The following is a 21281-nucleotide window of genomic DNA, read 5'->3' on the forward strand; positions in this document are numbered from 1 at the left end:
CAGCAACTGTTGACTAAGAGCCTGTGAACTGACGTCTAATGGTTTTGGTACTACTCTTTGAGTACTACCTTTCAGCTCCCAAAATTTAGGATACAGAATATAAATTCCTCTATTGGAGATTATTGTACCTCAGCTGAGTACATATGCCAAAGGCTTAGGGTTCACATAAGTACTGAAGCCCGAGTCAAGGCCCCAAAGATTTGCATCAACACTGTCCAAATTGTACTTGTGTTGCTGGTACCAATGCATGTGGCTCATTCAGGCCCAGATTTGAAATAGGGCTCCAAAAGCCTTAGGGTAGAGGAGAGGTATACTTACCAAGCCACAGTGGCTGGCCTTGGGAATTAAAGAGCAGTCTCTCACTTTCCTGCTGACAGGCGGGAGCTATATATATATCGCTGTTAATTATTCGCTGTAGGTGGCTGTCTTGCCAATGCAATTCACGGCCCTCGATGGCTCTAGTAAACACTGTTCGTCTTGGTCTGGGTAAGGAGTCTGGGGAAAGAAAGAAATGCAGCAGTTCAATGATAGGTCATCGGAAGCTCTAACTCCTGCCTTCTTCAGGGTGGGAGGGTGGGTCAGTTAGAGTAGCCACTCTGCCATCTGTCTGAGTGTTTGTTGTGATACTTATTCACTGGACAGCTTTTAGTGTGTCTTTGCCCTCTACGGAAAGATCTTTTCTACAGAGATCTCTGGCTGCCTTGGTGCTTCTTACAGAAAACCAGTATCTCCTAGGACCCAGAGCCACATTGGAGAGAGGAGGAACAGTGGTGTTCAGCTGCTTAATTACAAGGATACAAACTGCATCTATAGAAGTCAGAGGAAGAGAGAAGTAGTTAGGCAATTAATCTAGTCAATCCATAGCCTGTCCCATTTACAGCACGACCCTTATCAGACTGAGGACTTCCATGAAATTCATATTAAAAGCTGAAAAAAAAAGAGCTGAAGCCCTGTGTATTCTGGTATCTTTGCCACACTGATAACTGCAGGCTTACAGCCTTGTTCTCCAACACGCAAATCTGATGCTGACAAAAGAATAATTAACTTCTTTTCTCATTAGAGTCTTACCATGCCATTTCTCTTCCAGAAATAAGCTGCAGAGAAATTATAACAACAGAAAAGTGAGGCTCAATTCTGAAGAACAGGGGGTAGAAAGATCAAGTAGAAGATACACTGTCACAAACTGTAGCTATAGGAAGACTCATGGAAATGACATTTAAGGAAATAGAAAAAAAGTGTAAAAGATTATTTAACTAGCTCTCTGCCAAACTAAGGGCAGTTGAAACTATTTTAGGATAAAGAACTGAAGTACTGTACAGATGTTTCCAGAGATGCCTACATGAAGGGAGCGTCTACTGAGCCTGTGCAAAATAATTGGGAGGGAAAGTCAGAAGATTCAGACTGAACATGAAAGAAATTAACATATTCATCCACTAAGCAAAAGTCCTTGGAATCTAGTCATCTCTTCAGAATTTGAGATATTCCACAGAGTATGGGCTCAGAGAATTAAGTGAGAATAGCACTGATAGTATTTACTGAAATTGCTTCTCCTTCATGTTGTCCCTCAGAAGAAGCATAAGAATCCTTCTATTGCTTGCAGTCTAAGCCCCTGTCCTGCTGAAGAGAGAATCCACTGTGGATCTGCTGAGCCCACAGTAGGGATTAGGCTCCCAATATGTTTTGTAATTCATTAAGTTAGCAAAAACTGAGTGCCTACCACATAGAATAAACTCTCTAGGTACTGAAGATATACAAAGTCCCTGCCTTTAGGGATCTTTACATTCAAGTGGGGAGAGGTGTATAAATAAATATACATATCAGATGGTTATAAATACTATAGAAAAGATGAGAGCAGAGTTATGGAGAAAGGCAAGATGGTGTTAGGTGGGGGTAGTTGTTTTGTATAGACTGGTCTCAATATGGTAGTATTTGAACAGAGACCTGAAGGAACTAAAGGCAAGACATGACTAAGGGAAGAGTGTTCCAGGCAAAAGGAACAGCAAGTGCTGAGATCCTGAGGTGGTTAAATATCTGGAGGGTTTGAGGGCAGCAAAGAGGCCAGTGTACTTGGAATGGAATGAGCAGGCAAGGAAATTACAGAAGATGAGGCCAGATAGATACTAGGGAGCCAGATCATGAGGGCATTGCAGGCCATGAGTGAAAAATGACTTTGGACTTCTGAGTAAGATGAGAAGCCACTGGAGGGCTCTGAGCTGTTGCAGGTATATGATGTGACTTGCGTTTTAAAAGGCTAACTGGAAGCAGTATTGAGAACAGACTATAAGGTAGAAGGACAGATGCAGGAGGAGCTATTAGGAGGCCACTTCAATAATTTGTGAAATATGATGGTAACTTGGCCAGAGTAATAAACAGTGGGGGTGATGACAGTAGATGGATTCTTGATATATTCTGAAAGTAAAGGCAATAGGATTTGCTCATGGATTAGATCTGGGGTGAGATAAAAAGGGAAAAATCAAGTATGACTCCAAGGTTTTTAAGATACATTTGCCATATTAGAGACAGGGAAGACTGCAGGAAGAGCAGGTTTGGGTGGGGGTTGAGGGGTTTAGAAATCCTACTGAATGCCTATATAGCTAAGTAGAGAAAACGAAAGGCCACTGAACATAAAGCCTGGAGATGAGAGGAAAACTCTAAGCAGGAGGTATAAATTTGGGAATTGTTAGTATATTGATGATTATTAAAACAATGCAATGATGGTGGATAAAAATTCAGGAGGGAAATCTCAGTAGCGAGGAGTCCCAGCTACACACCAGGGCCTCCAGAGTTCCAGTGCCAGGTAGATAAGTCCCCATAACTACTGGCTATGAAAATCAGTGGGGATTGAGTTGATGGAAGAAACTTCTAGAGTCCCAAGCAGTTCCTCTTAAAGAACCCACACATGGACTTACTCAGAGTCACTCCCTCTGAGCTCCAGCAGCAGGGAGGGGAGAGCTTGAAAGGCACCAGTGGTAGACAGGAAGAAACTGAAGTGTCTGGCATGAAGGTGACAGCTAGGGGGCAGCTTTCTCTCAGACAGAAAGGCAGGCAGAGGTCATTGTTTCTTTTCTGAACCCTCTCTCTACAGAGCCACAAAGCCGGCAGGCAGGTGCCATATATGAGACTCATCAATCTGGCTAACACTGTTTGCCCCACCTTGGAGATCCCCTGAGACTCTCACCTACCCAACTTATGGGCCCACCCAAGCTGTTAACAGTAAATTTTCCATATGAATGGCTGGTGTTGGCTAATGCTTCATATCTTCCTAAATCCTATCAAACAAGCAATAGCCAGACTCGGTGAGCCCCTGTACCTATTGCTAAGTGGCCCCAGGCCCAGCACTAGCAGCAGCCAGCCTAGATTCACAACTTGGCTTTTCCTGGGAAACATCCAAGCCCAGCACAAGTAGCAGCAATCTCAGACTGCTTTATAGCTCATGAATGGGTGGCTCTGGGTAAAACACAGGTGGTGGCTGACATTGGCCTGCACCACCAGGTAAACCCAAGAGCCTGCACACTCAGTGGACAGCTATAAGCCACATCTGAGCACTACCACCCTGCCCCTGCACAGCTGATCCTCCATGGTGGGTGCAGGTTGGTGGTCAGAGGTCACAGCCAGGCCTTGAAGCTGACTGGCCTGAGTAAATCCCTCCCATTGGCCTGTCAATAACAACCAAGGCTCAACTCTAAGAGGAGAGTGTATGCAACCTACATGGAGGGTACACCTTGAGTAGCCAGCTTGGGGGGTAGGGGATGCTGTGCCACTGGACCCTACAGGACACCTACTACATTAGGCCACACTAATGAAACAAGAAGTCATAGCAGCCCCACCTAATACATAGGAACAAACACAAGAAGGCTGCCAAAATGAGGAGACAAAGAACATGGCCTAAATGAAAGAATAGATCAAAATTCCAGAAAAAAAACTAAACAAAATGGACATAAGCAATTTATCAGATGCAGGGTTTAAAACACTGGTTATAAGGATGCTTAAAGAACTTGGTGAGTACCTCAACAGCATGAAAAAGATCCAGTCAGTAATGGAGGATACACTAACTGAAATAAAGAACAATTTATAGGGAAACAACAGTACAGTGGATGAAGCTGAGAATCAAATCAATGATTTGGAAATAAGGAAGCAAAAAACAACCAATCAGAATAACAAGACGAAAAAAGAATCCAAAAAATTGAGGATAGTATGCCTCTAGGACAACTTCAAGCATTCAAACATTTGCATCATAGGGGTGCCAGAAGGAAAAGAGAAAGGGCAGGAAATTGGATATCTACTTGAACACATAATGAAGGAAAACTTTCCTAAATTTGTGAAGGAGATAGACATGCAAGTCCAAGAAGCACAGAGAGTCCCAATCAAGTTGGATCCAAAGAGGACCACACCAAGACACATCATAATTAAAATGCCAAGTGTTAAAGATATAGAGAGAATCTTAAAAGCAGCAAGAGAAAAGCAGCTAGTTATTTACAAGGAAATTTCCATAAGACTGTCAGCTGATTTCTCAAAAGAAACTTTGCAGGCTAAAAGGGACTGGCAAGAAATATTCAAAGTGATGAGAAGCAGGGACTTACAGCTAATATTGTTCTACCCAGCAAAGATGTCATTTAGAATTGAAGGGCAGATAAAGAGCTTCCCAGATAAGAAAAAAAACTAAAGGAATTCATCATCACCAAACCATTATAGAAATGTTAAAGCAACTTATTTAAGATAAAGAAGAATATCCAAATTATGAACAATAAAATGGCAAAAAATTACATATCTATCAACAATTGAATCTAAAAAACAAACTAAGCACACAAGAAGAACAGAGACAGAATCATGGATACAGAGAGGGTTTTGATGTTTTGTTTTGTTGTTTCTCATGGGAGGGGTGTGTGGGGGAATGGGTGAGAGGTGAGGGGATTAAGAAGTACAAATAAGTAGTTATAGAATAGCCATGGGGATGTAAAGTACAATATAGGAAATGGAGTACCAAAGAACTTATTCGCATGACCAATACGTATGAACAAAAAGGTGTGGGTATTGCCTGAGGGAGTTGGGGCTGTTGGGTGGAGGGGGCATGGGGGAAAAATTGAGATAACTATAATAGCATAATCAATAAAATATAATTAAAAATTAAAACAAGGCAATGAAATAAGTACAGAAGGAAAAGAAAAGTGGTTTGATGACTGAGCCCTGGGCACTCTAGCATATTAGGGGAGTGGGAGGAGACAGTAAAAAAGACTGAGGAGGAGGAGCCAATGAAGTAAGAGGAGAACCGAGAGAGAGAGAAGTGTCTTGTAAATAAGATGAAAAAGGTGTTTCCAGGAATTAGAGATCAATTGTGACAAATACTGCTTATAGGTCAAGTAAAATTATGGCTGAGAATCAACTAGCAGGTTTAGCAATGGTTAATGTTAGTGACCAGTACAAGAGCTGTTTTAGTAGTGGGGGGATGGTAGCCTGACTAGAGTTAGTTCAAGAGAGATTAAGAACATAAGAGATAGAGATGGTAAATATATACTATTTTAAAAATAATTTTTCTTAAATCTACCACTGTTTCTACTACCTCAGAGAAACAGGTAGGTAGCTGGAGAGGCATGTGGGGCCACAAGTATTTTTTGTTTTATTTTGGAAGGAGAGAGAAAACAATGTGCTCGTAAACTCACAGGGATTATCCACAAAAATCTGTAATGCAGGAGAGAGAGGAAAGAATGATGGAATGATATCTTAGATAAAAAAGAAGGAGTAGGATCTTTAAACATAGTGGAAGAAGCACGGTTGATTGGCATAGACTGAGGCATATGTGGTGATATAATTTTGGAAATTCTGTTCTGATTGCTTCTATATTCTCAGTGAATAAGAAGCTAGACTATCAGCTAAAAGTGAGGAAAGGGAGGAATATAAAAAGTTTTAGTGAAAAGACGGTAGAAAATAGGAATTTAGAAGAATGAAACAAGGCATAGACTAGGGAAATGCACTGGATGTCTAGTCTACACAGTACTACATGTATGCTTGAGATTAGTGGTCCTAAACTTAAAATAAGATCAGTTATCATGGTTGTATTTCTCTCTACCATGTTTAGCTGTGCAGGTGTGAGCACTGAGTAATTAGAGAGTTAGACTGAACTGCTAACATTAGGAGTGTAACGTGAATGTATCAAAGGGAAAGGGAGGACTGAGTACGTATGCAAGGGAATAATTATAATGATGCACCAAGGAATCTAACCTGGATAAAAATGAAGCTTCAAGAGAATGAGAAAATAGTAGGATCAAAATTCCTAGTGGGTCAAAGAATTACCAGAAAGGTAAACTTAAGCAAATAAGCTAGTAAAGACTGGTGGTGGTAATTAAAGCTGCTTTAAATTGAGATTATGAAGAAAGAGAAAGTTATTGGTAATAACAAGGTATAGGGTACAATCTTGGGACTATATACCTAGTCATGTTGGAAGATGAATCTATTAAAAGAGAGGAAGTCAAAGAACTGAGAGGCTAGAATACCAGAAGGATCCTCTATGTGGCTACTGAAATCATTAAGCATTAGGATAGAAGTAATGATAGAGAGTAATGTTGTGAGCCAATAGCCAAAAATCTTCAGGGAATTGACCCAGAGGTCAGCAAATGACCCAAACCAGAATGTTAGCAGACAGTATATTTTGATGATATACACTTTAAAGCTGGGGGTTATTTAGGAAGGACGGGAGTACACTAATGTAGAAATGGCAATGAAGTTAAATAAGCAGGATACCTATTGTTCCATCAGGCCTGATGATAAAGAGATGTGACAGATAAATCACCCACAACTTGAAAAAACTGCAGAGGAAGCAACATACTCAAATGAGCACCAGTAACACTCACACCAATATACTATGACAAAGAAGAAGATGCCAGACTGGAGGCATGGGTTTACATGCATTGCACTCTCTCTACGCCAATCCAGAGCCAATAGTAAAAAGATGGCTTCCTGTGCGGTGGAGGCTGGGTGAGTGCCAGTAAAGAGTAGTTTAAAGAAGTGGCAAAATGGCAGCCTTTTCACCTCTCGTTACCTTATTTGCCTTAAATACACTGACAGTCAATTATGGTACAGGTGATGAAGACCAAGCAAGAACAGTAATTCATGTAATTTTATTTTTGAGGTTAAAAACATCAGATATATCACCTAAAATAAAGGGGATCACATGTAATATTAATGTCTGATCAAAATCTCCTACCAATAAAGGTCCCCAATGGGCTAAAGAGCACTCAGTTGCCAACGTCAAATAGCCTGAGCTGGATGAATTAATACTGATGCAAATGCTGATGCCCAGTGTTATCAATAGGCTACTGGGCTCAAAACGCAGAGTACAGTATCACTGTCCTGGATTTGTCTTAAAATGAGGCAAGAGTCCTAACAGTAACTTGGGAGCACGACCCCTCCTTGTTATCTGCTGTATAAACATTTGAGGAAAACAGAGAAACATTAGAAAGGCAACTGACAGGACATTTTTAAAAGCTGTTTTCTGCAGGTCTTCCATCCTTCTGCTGAGATAGGTCTTCTGAGCTATACTCAACTCCAACTAGGCCAAGATCCATTAGTCATAAAGAACTTGAAGGGTAAGTAAGATTCACGCAGAGGGCTCTAGGAATTTATGCTGGGTACTAAAAGGACATTCCAGATGTGGAGAAAGACAGCATCCCCAATGTCAATGATAAAAGCTTACCCTTATTTAAAGTTTTGCATTTCAAGACATAAAGGACTGGCTTTCTTATTTAGGATGACAATTCTGATAGCCAAAAGTTTGTTCAGCTACCTTGCTCTGGGGCTTTTCCCTCAACCTTTTGGAATTACAGGTGTAAAGACCCTAAAAAGGTATCTGCTCACCTGGGCTGTGATTGGCATTCTGGGAAAGTGCGTTGGTGATGTTGGGCAGCTCATGCCCATAGTTCCCATCCTCCAGGGGACAGACATCCAAGTCGCTCCACTTCTGCAGTTGCTGCATCCAAGCGGATTTTTCCTCCAGTTTGCAATGTGGATTTAAAATGATGCACACCCATAAGGCCCCTGGAAAATAAAACAACCCACATTCTTCATATCTGTTTTTTGATGTATATGTAAGCCTCACTCTTGTTCAGTGTACTCTCTCATTTTTAGCTGGTAGGCAAAGTTCCAAAAACATCAGCATTTTTCAATATACACTAAAAAATGAGATCTATGTTTTCAGAACGGGCTTATTTTTTCCTTTCCAAAGCTTCCTTAAAGCAGAGTGACTATGACGATATCTGGATGTGTGCCTGTGATAATGAACAAGACATTTGGGCTTGAATTCTTAGATTGAATCTGTAGTCCAACAAACATTTAGTGAGAGTTTTCCATGTTGAAGGCCCTGTATTGGAGAATGAGACCCTGTTCCTACCCTTGAGTGGGGGAGATAGTGGAGGAGATAGTTAAATAAACAGACGCCATTTGAATATGGTAAGTGTCAAGATAAAGATATTTTCAGGGAACCAGAGCAGCACAGAGGAAGGGATTTAGCACAAGGACAGGAGTCAGAAGGGAGGTGCTCAGAAAAGGTTTCAATTTTTGGTTAGTTGACCTTGGGCTGGGATTCAAATCCCTCAACTGTAAAACAGATATAAAAACACCTACATTGTAGAGATATTGTAAGAATTAAATGAGATAACATTTGTAAAGGGCCTAGCACATTACTTGGCACATACTAAAATTTTAGTATTTCCTTTTTCTGGGGAAAATGGTTTATGTGGACTTGGTTTTGATACTGCTGATAAACTGTGATGCCTTATAGCTATCACATCTTTGCATCTTCTCTGTCACTGTAGCAGAGTATCACATATTCCACATAACCAATGGGTACTGTTTCTTTGCCTATATCGCTCTTCTTTTTAAGCAAACCTACTTCTTCTTTTCAAGGTGGGTTGTATAGGTAAGCCAGATAGATTCTCAATCCCAAGTTAGCAGTAAACCTGGCTGCAGAGTGGCTTAAACTGAACATCCTTTGGGATGGAGCTACAGCTATGGATGGAGGTACATTCAGACACTGTTTCGAGGGCCCTCAAAGTCAAATAGGAATGTTCTAAAAGGCCATTTTAGCTTCAATTTCATATACTAACTGAAGATGAATATTCATTTCTATTGGCTCAATTAAAATTTTAAAATCTACCAAGGAAAAGGAACGATAGTATGTAATGTAATAGTATTTGTTATACAATGATGGCTCTCAAGAGGATTATAGATAGGAGTCATCCAAATAATTATAATAAAGCTTGGTAAATGCTATCATAGACATATAGATTATATGAGAATACATATAAAGGAGCAATTAATTTTCCACATGGGGTCAGGGAAAGTCTGGCCTTAAAGAATAAACATGAGTTATTCTGGATAAAGATGTCTAACAAAACATATTTAACACAACTCCATCCTCTGAAAACTCACTAAAATGAAAGTAAAGGGATAAAAACAGGCATAAACTCACACAGACACAGAGAATGGAAGAGATGAAAAAGAACAGCCACAAATTTTGGAGTCTGCAAATCATGTGGATGAGTGATGGCTGATTTAGCAGAACTGACAAAGCTGAAATTTCCATCAGCTGTTAGGAAAGCCCAGAAGCAGACTGATTCATACTGTAGAACCCCACTGGAAGAAGGGCTGAAAATACGCAGTAGAATTGGTTAGAAGTCTGTCAAAGGCTCCCCGATTTCCCCTTCTATTCAAGGCAGCTGAGTGCCTGCTCCTTCCCTCTCCTGGAAGAAGACCAGAGCTTTATTCACTGGAAAGGTTGATTCACAGAGGCTCTGGATTAAAAATACTACATACAGCCAAGAGTGAGGTTTCCACACCGAAGACTAAGGGATTAAGGGAAGCTGTATTTATTGAACAAATGGATACCCCCCTTACCCAGCCCTCTTTCACCACTTCATTCTGAGAAGATGTGACAGGCTTGTAACACACAGACGAGGTACTAGAGGATTTATCTTTGGAAAGTAATCAGCCCAACAGCAAAAAACACTGCAGATTCTGATAGTTGGAGTTCTCCAATAAATAAGCCCAACCAGGTCATCCTCCATTAAGCTGACTAGTTGACAAAGCCATACACACACAGACTCATTTTTGCTTTTAAGTGTCTTGCTCTTAAATAAGAACATACAGCTAAAGAATATTGGATATACAAGGAAAGCATCTTACATAAAGGACAGAGAATGAAGCAAATAAAAGGAAGAAAAAACTTGGAGGAAACACAAACAAGGCAGAGAACAGTGAAAACATGAAGAAGAAAACTAAACTATAATTGATTGGCTCAAAGTGGGAAGGTACCGCATCTCTGAAACAAGCACAGGATGCAACAACAACAAAAGGGCTCTTCGAAACTAAAAACACAGTGATAAAAAATAGATTAAAATCTATAAGATAGTTAAAAGGTAAAATTGAGAAAGTGTCCCAGAAGATAAAAACAAAAATAAATAAATAAAAAGATACAGAAATAAAGAAAAAATAATACAATTAGAGGATCAATGTCTATTCAATATGTTCAGTCACATCAAATCATCTATCAATTTTATTATCTTCTCAGAGACATCCCTTCTGGACCCCTCTGTTATCTTATCCCTGATATGGACTGTTTGTCCTCTAATCCTGGTGTAGAGTAACCCGCAAGCTAATATCCAAAAAACAAGACTAGTTCCAGACAGAGAGAAAATAAGGGTGAGAAAATTTTTTTTAATTTTTAAAAGAAAAGGTTTCAAACTAAAAGACATAGTCTCTCATTTGAGAAGGCTATTGACTATTTTTTAAAAATTATATTTTATTGATTATATTATTACAGTTGTCCCAAATTTTTCCCCTTTGCCTCCCTCCACCCAGCATCCCAACTCTCTCAGGCAATCCCCCCACCATTGTTCATGTCCATGGGTAGTGGTGTATAAGTTCTTTGGCTACTCCATTCCTATACTGTACTTTACATCCCCGTGGCTATTCTGTAACTACCTATTTGCACTTCTTATTACCTTCACCTTTTTCACCCAAACACCCACCACCCTCCCATCTGGCAACCATCAAAATGTTTTCTATATCTATGATTGTGTTTCTGTTCTGTTTATTTTATTTTTTTAGATTCAATTGTTGATAGATATGGGTTTTTTTTGCCATTTTATTGTTCATAATTTTGATTTTCTTCTTTTTAAAGAAGACCTTTTAACATTTCATATAATACTGGTATATTGGGAATGTACTCCTTTAGCTTTTTTTGTCTGGGAAGCTCTTTATCTGTCCTTCAATTCCAAATTATAGCTTTGCTGGGTAGAGTAATCTTGGTTGTAGGTCCCTGCTTTTCATCAATTTGAATATTTCTTGCCAATCCCCTCTAGCCTGCAAAGTTTCTTTTGATAAATCAGCTGACAGTCTTATGCAGGCTCCCTTATAGGTAGCCAGCTGCTTTTCTTTTACTGATTTTAAGATCCTCTCTTTGTATTTAACCTTTGGCATTTTAATTATGATGTATCTTGGGGTGGATAAGTTCACTTTGTTTGGGACTCTCTGCGCTTCCTGAACTGTATGGCTATTTCCTTCACCAGGTTAGGGAAGTTTTCCATCATGATTTTTTCTAAGGCTTTCTATTCCATGTTCTCTCTCTCTTTTCCTTCAGGCACCCCCATGATGCAAATGTTGGTATGCTTGAAGTTGTCCCAGAGGCTCCTTACACTATCCTCATTTTTTTGGATTCTTTTTTTTTTCTTGCTGTTCTGATTGGTTGTTTTTTGCTTGCTTATATTCCAAATTGCTGATTTGATTCACGACTTCATCCACTCTACTGTTGTTTCCCTGTAAATTGTTCTTTGTTTCAGTTAGTGTATCTTTCATTTCTAACTGGTTCTTTTTTATGGTTTTCATGTCCTTTTTGCCACCAGTTTGATTCTTGGTTAGGGCACATGCCTGGATGAGGGTTCAGTCCCCGGTCAGGGTATGTATGAGAGGCAGCTGATCAATGTTTCTCTTTCATATAATCTGTTTCTCCCTCTTTTTCTCCTACTTTCCTCTCTCTCTAAAAATAAAAGAAATAAAATCTTTAAAAAACTTAATGTAGGGAGGGATAGGGGCTCTCCCACTAACAAAAAAGAAAACCTCATCATTTAGGATGTAAAGAGAGGAATGCTAAGGACAAAATTTTGAGAAAACATCAATATTTAAGTAGTGAACAGAAAATGAGGAATAAGCACAATAGAAACAAGATGAGCAAGATGAAAGAACCAGGAGAAATTGGTGACACACGAGCCAATTAGCAATGTGGCACTGTCTGTATTAGAAACAAGCATTTATTTTACAGTTTAAAAAGTGCTTTTCATTTATAGTGAAGTAACAGTTTTTCACATTTAATCTTCACAAGTAGAATGAGAACCAAAAAGAGGCCAGTGAATTTGGCAACTAAAGGGATTCTACTGATCTTATAAATTTCAAAATCAGTAGGATTAAAGGAATGGAAAACCAATTGGGTGAGTTGGGAGAGGCTTAATATAAACAGAAAATGTGTAACTCTAGTCATCAAGGAGGTCCTATTTCCTAGGCATTTGGATATTAAAACAGGAATCCCTAGAAAGTGAGTACATGTACTTCCACCTGTAAGTTAAAAATAAGTTTTCTGTTTTATTAAGTTCTTACGAATTTATCTCAACAACACTCAGAGTTCTTTTTATTTTAAAAAAAAAACTATCACATCTCTTGCCCTGGCTGGTGTGGCTCAGTGGATTGAGTGCTGGACTGGGACACAAAGGGTCGCCAGTTCGATTCCCAGTCAGAGCACATATCTGGGTTGTGGGCCAGGTCCCCAGTTGGGGGCATGTGAGAGGCAATCACACATTGATGTTTCTCTCCCTCTCTTTCTCCCTCCCTTCCCCTCTCTCTAAAAATAAATAAATAAAATCTTAAAGAAAAAAAACCCTATCACATCTCTAAGAATGAGCCAAAGCAAAAAACACCCTGCAGTTTCCTCCTTATAACAGCACCTGGATATTGGATAGTTACCAATACCCAAAAGCATATTTTCCAGCAACTTAAAAAAAGTGTCAAGAACTCTAACCAAAGTTTAAAATTTACATAATAATGAGATATTAAATTTAATAATAAAGTAATATCGATAACATTTTTAATGGGCAAAGCATTATATTAAGCATTTTATACACATTATCTCATTCAGTGCTCTAACTCCGTAAGTCAACAGGTTCTGGATCGGATGCAGAAGGTAGGAAACACAGGGAACCAAGGATGACTTAGATTTCCTTCTTGAGCATCTAGATACTTCTTGCTGATGTGTCCTGTGATGGGGACAACAAGGGGGAAATCAGGCTTTGGCAGGAAAATTAAGAGTTCTGTGATGGTCATGTTAAGTTTGGGTGTTTCTTAGATGTAGCAGGAAGCTGGACACTGAGCCTAGAGCTCAGGAGAGGGGTCAGGGCTAGAGACATAAATTTGTGATTCACCTGCATCTGGATGGTATTTAAAGCCATGGGACTGAATATGATCACTTAGGTAGGAAATGTAGACAGGGAAGTGGGTGCTGTGACATATTCAATATTAGGAAGGGTTGAGGAAAAGCAGAAATGCCTGCAAAGCAAGCTAGGAAAGTAGGAGGAAACCAAGAGTGTGTACTGTTATGGAAGCCAAGAGAAGAGTAAGTTTCAAGAAGGTTATGGTCATTTTTATTGTAAATTGCTAAGAGGTTACAACTGAGAAGTGACCACTGTATCTGGCAATATTGAAGTTACTGATGACTTTGACAAGAACTACTTTAGCAGAGTGGCACCAAAGAGCAACGGAAGCTCAATTATAGTGGGCTCAAGAGACAATAGAGGTGAGCAAATGCAAAGAGTGATTACAGAAAAGTTTTTCAAGATTTGTTGCTTTAAAGGGAAGAAAAATGGGGTAATGATTGGAGGGTGGTGGGAGCATCAAAGGCACTTTTTTTATGAAACTGAAGGTATTAGAACAAATATGTATGCAGGAACTGAAAGTAGTGAGCCCACTCTCTAAGTTCCTACAAACCCTGCCTAGGCCCTCCCCAAGTGAGCTGGCCTTGTGACCAGTAAGTAATGGTCAGGGTAGATAGGGGAAGCACGAATGCACTGTGCTCTAGTATCTAAACCCATAAGGCTTCCCTTACTGCAGTGGTTCTCAAAACGTGGTCTCTGGAATAGTGGCATCAGCATCCCCTGGGAATTTGTTTGAGCCAGAAACTCTGGGGATAGGCTGCATAATTTGCTTAAACAGGTACTCCAGGTGATTCAGAGAAATTTTAGAACCAGTCTTTGCAAAATGCTGAGAGTTTCTTGGAAGATTGATATAGCAATTTCTTAGGTATGAAAATGTCAGAAGCAAGAGCTTTTCATAGTGAACTTAAGTATATGACAACAGCTTTAAAAGCACATGGGAAGCAGGTCTGCTTACTTCCTCTCACCTACCTTTGCCCCAAAGACCAAGCCCAAGTCCACAGCACAATCCCATGATTGTTATAAAAATTACTCCAAGAGGAATCATGTGAAACTGACTCTGAAGAAGGATAACTTCAAATTCTTAGGAAATATGTATTTTGGGGGGAAAAACTGCAAAACAAGATAGAACTGAAGTAGATGTTGCAGAAGGATGTTTGTTTTGGAGTCAGACAGATTGGGATTCAAGTATTAGAGCCACTACTTATTAGTGTGTGACTTTGAATGAAAAACCTAACTTTTCTGAGCTCGGTCTTGTCTTCTAAAAATGTGGAGATGCCAATATCTTAAATCTGGAAGGAAGTCTATGCCTATAATTTCTTCTCGTGAAAGAGTCTAGAAGCAGTTCTCAAGTTGCCATGCATTATGTCATGTGACCCTGGTCACAACAGGCTGGACCAGTAGCTATAGACTAATAGTGCAACATTCCTCTACTTCAGGAAGTGTGATTATGTCAAGGCAGAGAGAATTTTCTATAATTCTTTATTTTATTCTGTATCTAGAAGTAATCAGAGCTATCTGTTTCTTTGCAATAAACACACGATCACTTCATAGGGTTGTTATGAGAATTAAATGAAAAATGTGAGTACAATCTTTAATATGGAGATTGGCACATAACAATAACGTAGCTAGTCATCATTAATGAAAGCCCCAATGCCATTAGTGCTCCAGGTGATATCAAAAAGCCTCAGCACCCAAACTAAAATGCACACTTAGCCTCAAGGTAAGCAAGTTTCACAGTCATTAAATCTCAATCTCCAAGGCTTTCACTCTAACACTATAAAATATAGGCTTCAGTCCAGAAGAATTCACTAAAACCCTCAACTACAGGTTTTTTTTGGCTATATTGTACAAGTGAAAAGTTTGTTGTTGCTTTCTGGGGTGGGGGAAGTACAAAGAAGCCGTATCAACTTTTAAAATACGCCATAGAGAACTTTTTCAGTGTAACCCATGATTAGATGATGAGTCCAAGGTACGGAAGATTCTGAAAACAAGGAGAGGAGCCAAGTCTTGGCACTGCAAAACTAGTGTTGGAGCAGCAGGAGCATGATAAAAGGAAATGATGACCAAACAATATGGTCTTAGTAAGAAGAATGTGCCACAAAGGCCATTCAGGAAGCCACAGTTCTAACTTAATCTAAAAGTCCCCAAGGCCCTCAACGAGACCAGTGGTGACGGGAAATAAAAAGTGGGAATGGACACTAAACTGCATTTTGAAGATTGGGGAATCAAAAGAAGTTGGTGACTGGATGTAGGGAATGAAAGAAAAATGAGTGTTCCAGAATCACAGAAATGGAAATCATGTGGAGGGTTATCAGTGGGGAAAGGGAGGGGAGAGATGGGGGAAAAGAAGCATAAATGGTAGGAAGAAAATAGACAAGGGTATCACTTCTTGGCCTTTTGGCTAAGATCAAGTGAAAACAGACAAGGGTAGGTTAAGAATAGTATGGGAAATGGAGAAGCCAAAGAACTTATATGTATGACCCATGGACATGAACTAAGGTGGGGAATGATGGTGGGAGGAGGGATGCAGGGTAGAGGGGAAAAAATGGGACAACTATAATAGCATAAACAATAAAATATATTTAAATATATTTAAAATATAAAAAAAGAAATTAAAAAAAAGACAAAGAAAAATGAGCTTTCAGAAATAAGTTTGGTAGACTAAGGAATGGAGGGGACATTGCCAGAGTCAGGGGAACCTTTTCTTGTTGGAGGACTGAGCTCATTTTAGATTTCCCAAGCTTAAGGTGATCAAGGAATTCTTCAGTGGAAATGGTCAAAGGGTAGCTGCTAATATGAAACTGGAACTCAGGTAAGTGGAAGGAAGATGAGGCTGAGATCACCACAGAGGTAAACTCTGAAGCCATGATATTAGAAAAAGTTTTCAAGGGAGTACAGAGAACAAAGAATGGAAGTCCAAGGCCCTGGTCTTGGAAATTGCTCTATGTCTAAGAGGTCTGTTTAGGAGTAAAAAGGAAGAACAGAGCCAGGGATGGGGGCGTGGAAATAAGGCTGACAAGTATTTGGAGAGCCTGGCTAATGCCAAGCAACAGAAGCCAAGGGAAGAGGTTTCCTCTCAGTAAAAGTGTCTATGAGGTACCATCTGGAACAGAATGCTGACATCAACAACAAAGCACAATGCTGTAGAAGCCACACGAGTGCGTTCAGAATTACTCTGGTGGCATTTGTAGAGCCTAAATCTTCTACCAGCTGGGCTAAAGTTCACTCAGCAAGATCTACATAATGATTGGTAGCAAGTGTTCACTAACATTTGTTGCCCATGAGTGAGCTGGTAGGACAGACATAGCACTTCTCTTAGATATGAAAACTTACCTAGCTCATCCCAGAGCTGCCTGCACTTATCTGTCATGCTTGTTCCTTGCTGCCTCCAGAGTGTGAGTCGTGGGTCGGCCATAAACTGCTCAGTGATTAGCGTCAGCATCCTCGCTCCATTGGAATCTCTCATCCGCAGCATCTCTCGGACCTGACACATAAGGAGGGGTAAGGGGTTGGTGACTGCACATCATAAAAAAAGTAGGAGAATTAGAAAGGTGAGGAGGGGGAAGAGAAGATGAAGTATCTAATCACAATATTTCCAAAGAGCCTCCTTTAGAAGGCCTCTTGTTCTGTAAGCAAGTTCAGTGCATGTATCAAGAAAGCCTGCTATGCATAATGGGATACCACTTCACACCCACTAGGGCGGCTAGAATCAAAAAGTCAGATAACAACAAGTATTGGTGAGGATATAGAGAAACTGGACCGCTAATACACCATTGGTGGGAATGTAAAATGATGCAGCCACTTTGGAATCAGTTTAGCAGTTCCTCAAACAATTAAACATAGAGTTACCATATGACCCATCAATTCCATGTCCTGGAGAGAAATGAAAACATATGTCCACATAGGAACTTGTACAAGAGTGTTTCTATTAGCATTATTTGTAATAGACAAAAGGTGGAAACAATCCGAATGGCCATCAACAGGCAAATGGATAAATAAAATGTGGGGTATCCACACAACGGACTATTATTCAGACATAAAGAGGAATGAAGTACTGATATATGTCATTAATGCAATTGACCCTTAAATATGTTAATTGTAAGAAGCCAGTCACAAAAGACTACATACTATATGATTCCATTCCTATTAACATCCAAAATAGGAAAATCTATAGAGACAAGAAGTAGATTAGTGGTTTGCTCAGTGCTGGGGAAGGGGAGATGCCGGATAGGGGAATGATAACTAAAGGGTAGGGGGCCCTTTTTAAAGTAATGAAAATATTCTAAAGTTGACTGTGGTGATGGGCACGTATATCTGAATATACTAAAAACCACTGAATGGCTGTATGGTAAATGGGAACATGAGCCCCTACCCAAGCTCCAACTCCCCTCCCACCTTGTGGGAACATGATGAAAGCTATCAGTAAGTGGACTGTGGGACCCACCCTGGGAACCTGGACAGCACCTCGGTCAAGAAACAGCTCAACAGGAACTGTTCTCGGCTGTGAGCCTGGATGGTGAAGAACTGCAGAGAAAGCACTTGCACTTTGGCCTCACACAGCTTGTGCACAAGCACGACCCCCCCACCTGCATGCCCAGTTTTGCTTTCTTTTCTGTACTCCGTATAACTTTGTACTGGGAAAGTCTGACTTATGGTAAAATGTCACTGATCGGCCACCTCCTGTGTGGCCTGTCCACAGGCTGGATGGACAATTTCACCGGTCAGCCAGCACCAGTGTGCACTTAAGTCCTAATAAATCCATGTCTTTCACAACCAGTAGTCGACTGGGTTATTTCTTTGGAATCCACAAACAATATGCTGAGGTTTCCTTGGACTTCAGCTCTTTGCATAACAATTATATACTTTAAAATGGGTGAATTTATGGTATGTGAATTATATCACACTAAATATGTCTTTAAAAAAGAAAGAAAACCTGCTGTGAGAGCCCCCAGCACCAAAAATCTCCTCAAGGCCTCATCAGGCAGTCTGGAGTCCAAAACCCCCAGCAATGCCAACTGGTTTAGAGTGGAGTAGAAAGAAGAGGACTACCAGGGTGAGGTAGCAGGGCTCCCTGGATGCAACCCGCTCAGGTCTGCTCTGATCAACTTCTCCCGTTAATTTTCAAGCACTTGGTACAGCTAGGGCAAGTAAGCTGGCTACAATGCATCAAGCCAAAAGTGTGTTGAATTCCATTTACTAAAAAAAGTAAAATAAAAAAAAATTTTAAGAAACCTTTCCACAGCTTACCTTGGCAAACATTGAATTGAGTTGCTTTCCAGAGCCATAGTAACCACCCTGGGAGAGAAAGAGCTTCACTTGTTCTTTCACCTGTTCTTCATCCAAGTGCCAACAGTTTTCATCATCGATGCTGGCCCCAGCTGTGGGGTCAGGGGCACCTGTGAAGGATGGGAATAGTGAAATGAATTTCCTGGGTTTCATATGCTTCACCTTCAGGAGGAGGGGAAATTTGTGAGGTATTCAAAAATATTTGAAGATGACATATTAGATATAGAAAACCCTAAAGAATCCACCAAAACTTAATAGAATTAATGCAAGAATTCAGTAAAGTAGCAGTATACAAAATTAATATACAGAAGCTTTTCACATTCCTATACACTAATAACAAACAAATAGAAGGAGAAATTAAGAAAACAATCCCATTAACAATTGCATCAAAAAGAGGAAAATAACAAGGAATAAGTTCAACTGACAAGGTAAAATACCTATACTCTGAAGACGACTATAAGACATTGGAGAAAGAAATTTAAGAGGATACAAATAAATGAAAGGATACATCATGCTCATGGATTAGAAAAATAAATATCGTTAAAATAACCATACTACCCAAAGCAATCTACAGATTCAATGCAACTTCTATCAAAAAACCAACGACATTCTTCTCAGAATTAGAATAATCCTAAAGTTTATATGGAACCACAAAAGGCCACAAGTAGCCAGAGCAATCTTGAGGAAGAAGTACAGAGTTGGAGGTGTCATGCTCCCTGATCGTAAACTATACTTCAAAGCTATAATAACCCAAACAGTATGGTACTGACACACACAAAAAAAGACACATGGATCAATGGACTAGAATGGAGAGCCCAGAAATAAACCCTCACGTGTATGGCTGACTATTCTACAACAACATAGAAGGTAAGAATATACAATGGAGTAATGACAGTTTCTTCAACAAGTGGTGTTGGGAAAACTGGACTGATACATGCAAAAAGATCAAACTGGACTACTCTCGTACACCATATGTAAAAATAAACTCAAAATGGATTAAAGATGTAAATGTAAGACCTGAAACTATGAAACTCCTAAAAGAAAACATAGGTAGTAAACTATTTAATATTGGTTTGAGTAATACCTTTTTGGATATGTTTCCTAGAGCAAGGGAAACAAAAGTAAAAATAAACAGGTGGAACTTCATCAAACTAAAAAAGCTTGTGCACAGTGAAGGAAACTATGAACAAAACAAAAAGACAGTCTACTCAATGTGAGAATATATTCTCAAATGATGTATCTGTTAAGGGGTTGGTATCCAAAATACATAAGACACTCACACAACTTAATAACAAGACACATGAAAGGATGCTCAATATCACAAGTCAAAAACCACATTGAGATACTACCTCACACCAGTCAGAATGACTCTTACTAAAAAGTCAACCAAAAAAACGTGTTGGCAAGGATATGGAGAAAAGGGAACACTACTGCATTGTTGCTGGGACTGAAAATTGGGTGCAGCCACTATGGAAAACAGTATGGAGATTCCTCAAAACAACTAATAATAGATCAATGGACTCCGCAATTCTACTTCTGGGTATTTATCCAAAGAAAATGAAAACACTAATTTGAAAAGATATACCCCTCTATGCACATTGCAGCATTATTTACAAAAGCTAAGATATGGAAGCAACCTAGCTGTCCATCAATAGATGACTGGATAAAGAAGGTGTGATATATATACACAATGGAATATTACACAGCAATAAAAAATTGAAATATTGCCATCTGAAGCAACATGAATGGATCAAGAGGGTATTAGGCTAAGTGATACAGGTCAGACAGAGTTGGACAAATATGCTATGGTTTCACTGATACGTGGAATCTAAAAACAAACTAACAAAATAAAAACAGACCCACAGAGACCAAAGGGATGATTGCCAGAAGGGAGGCAGAGGAGGGATGGGTGAAAAGGGTGAAGGAGAAGTCAATAATATTGTGATAAGTTTGCATGGTGGCTGATGATTACTAGAATTAGTGGGGTAATCACATTATATGGTATAAAAAATGTTGAATCCCTTACTGTACACATAACATTAATATAACTAATATATTATATACCAACTATATTTAGATTAAAAATTAAAAACCAAGACTGTCAGCTGATTTCTCCAAAGAGACCTTACAGGCAAGAAGGGGCTGGCAAGAGGTATTCCAAGTCATGAAAGGCAAGGACCTACATCTAAGAGCAAAGCTATGAATTAGATATGCTACATCTCCCAGTCTTGGTAGAGTGGCTTTATGTAGGTGTCCTGTAGGGCCCAGCAGTACAACCTGCCGGGTCACCTGAGCTGTGTGCTCTAGATGTGCCCCTCTATTGGGCTGTGTGCTCCTTCCTGTTTGAAGTTGAGCCTTAATTGCTGTTGGCACACCAATGGGAGGGATTTACCCTCAGGTCGATTGGTTGTGAGCCCTGACATGGAGAATCTACTATGCAAGGGCTGAACCCATGCAGGACTCCCTTCAGCAGGGCTCTGGTGCCCAATGAGTCCTCCTCTTGAGTGTGTTGCACATAGAAGTGGTTAG

General features: G+C 39.8%; 1 protein-coding gene across 1 annotated transcript in view; it reads right to left on the reverse strand.

Annotated features, from left to right (window-relative positions):
* ZSWIM5 (zinc finger SWIM-type containing 5) overlaps window positions 1–21281 on the reverse strand; it is a 117132-nt gene that overhangs the window by 24550 nt on the left and 71301 nt on the right. Inside the window, exons 3-6 of the mRNA XM_053921170.1 lie at window positions 18714–18862; window positions 16800–16950; window positions 7849–8028; window positions 319–495 (exon numbers count right to left, since the gene is read on the reverse strand). Of these exons, the coding sequence (XP_053777145.1) occupies window positions 319–495; window positions 7849–8028; window positions 16800–16950; window positions 18714–18862 (657 nt within the window). The remainder of the gene's footprint in view (window positions 1–318; window positions 496–7848; window positions 8029–16799; window positions 16951–18713; window positions 18863–21281) is intronic.

Source organism: Desmodus rotundus, chromosome 3, assembly GCF_022682495.2.
Source record: "Desmodus rotundus isolate HL8 chromosome 3, HLdesRot8A.1, whole genome shotgun sequence".
NCBI lineage: Eukaryota > Metazoa > Chordata > Mammalia > Chiroptera > Phyllostomidae > Desmodus > Desmodus rotundus.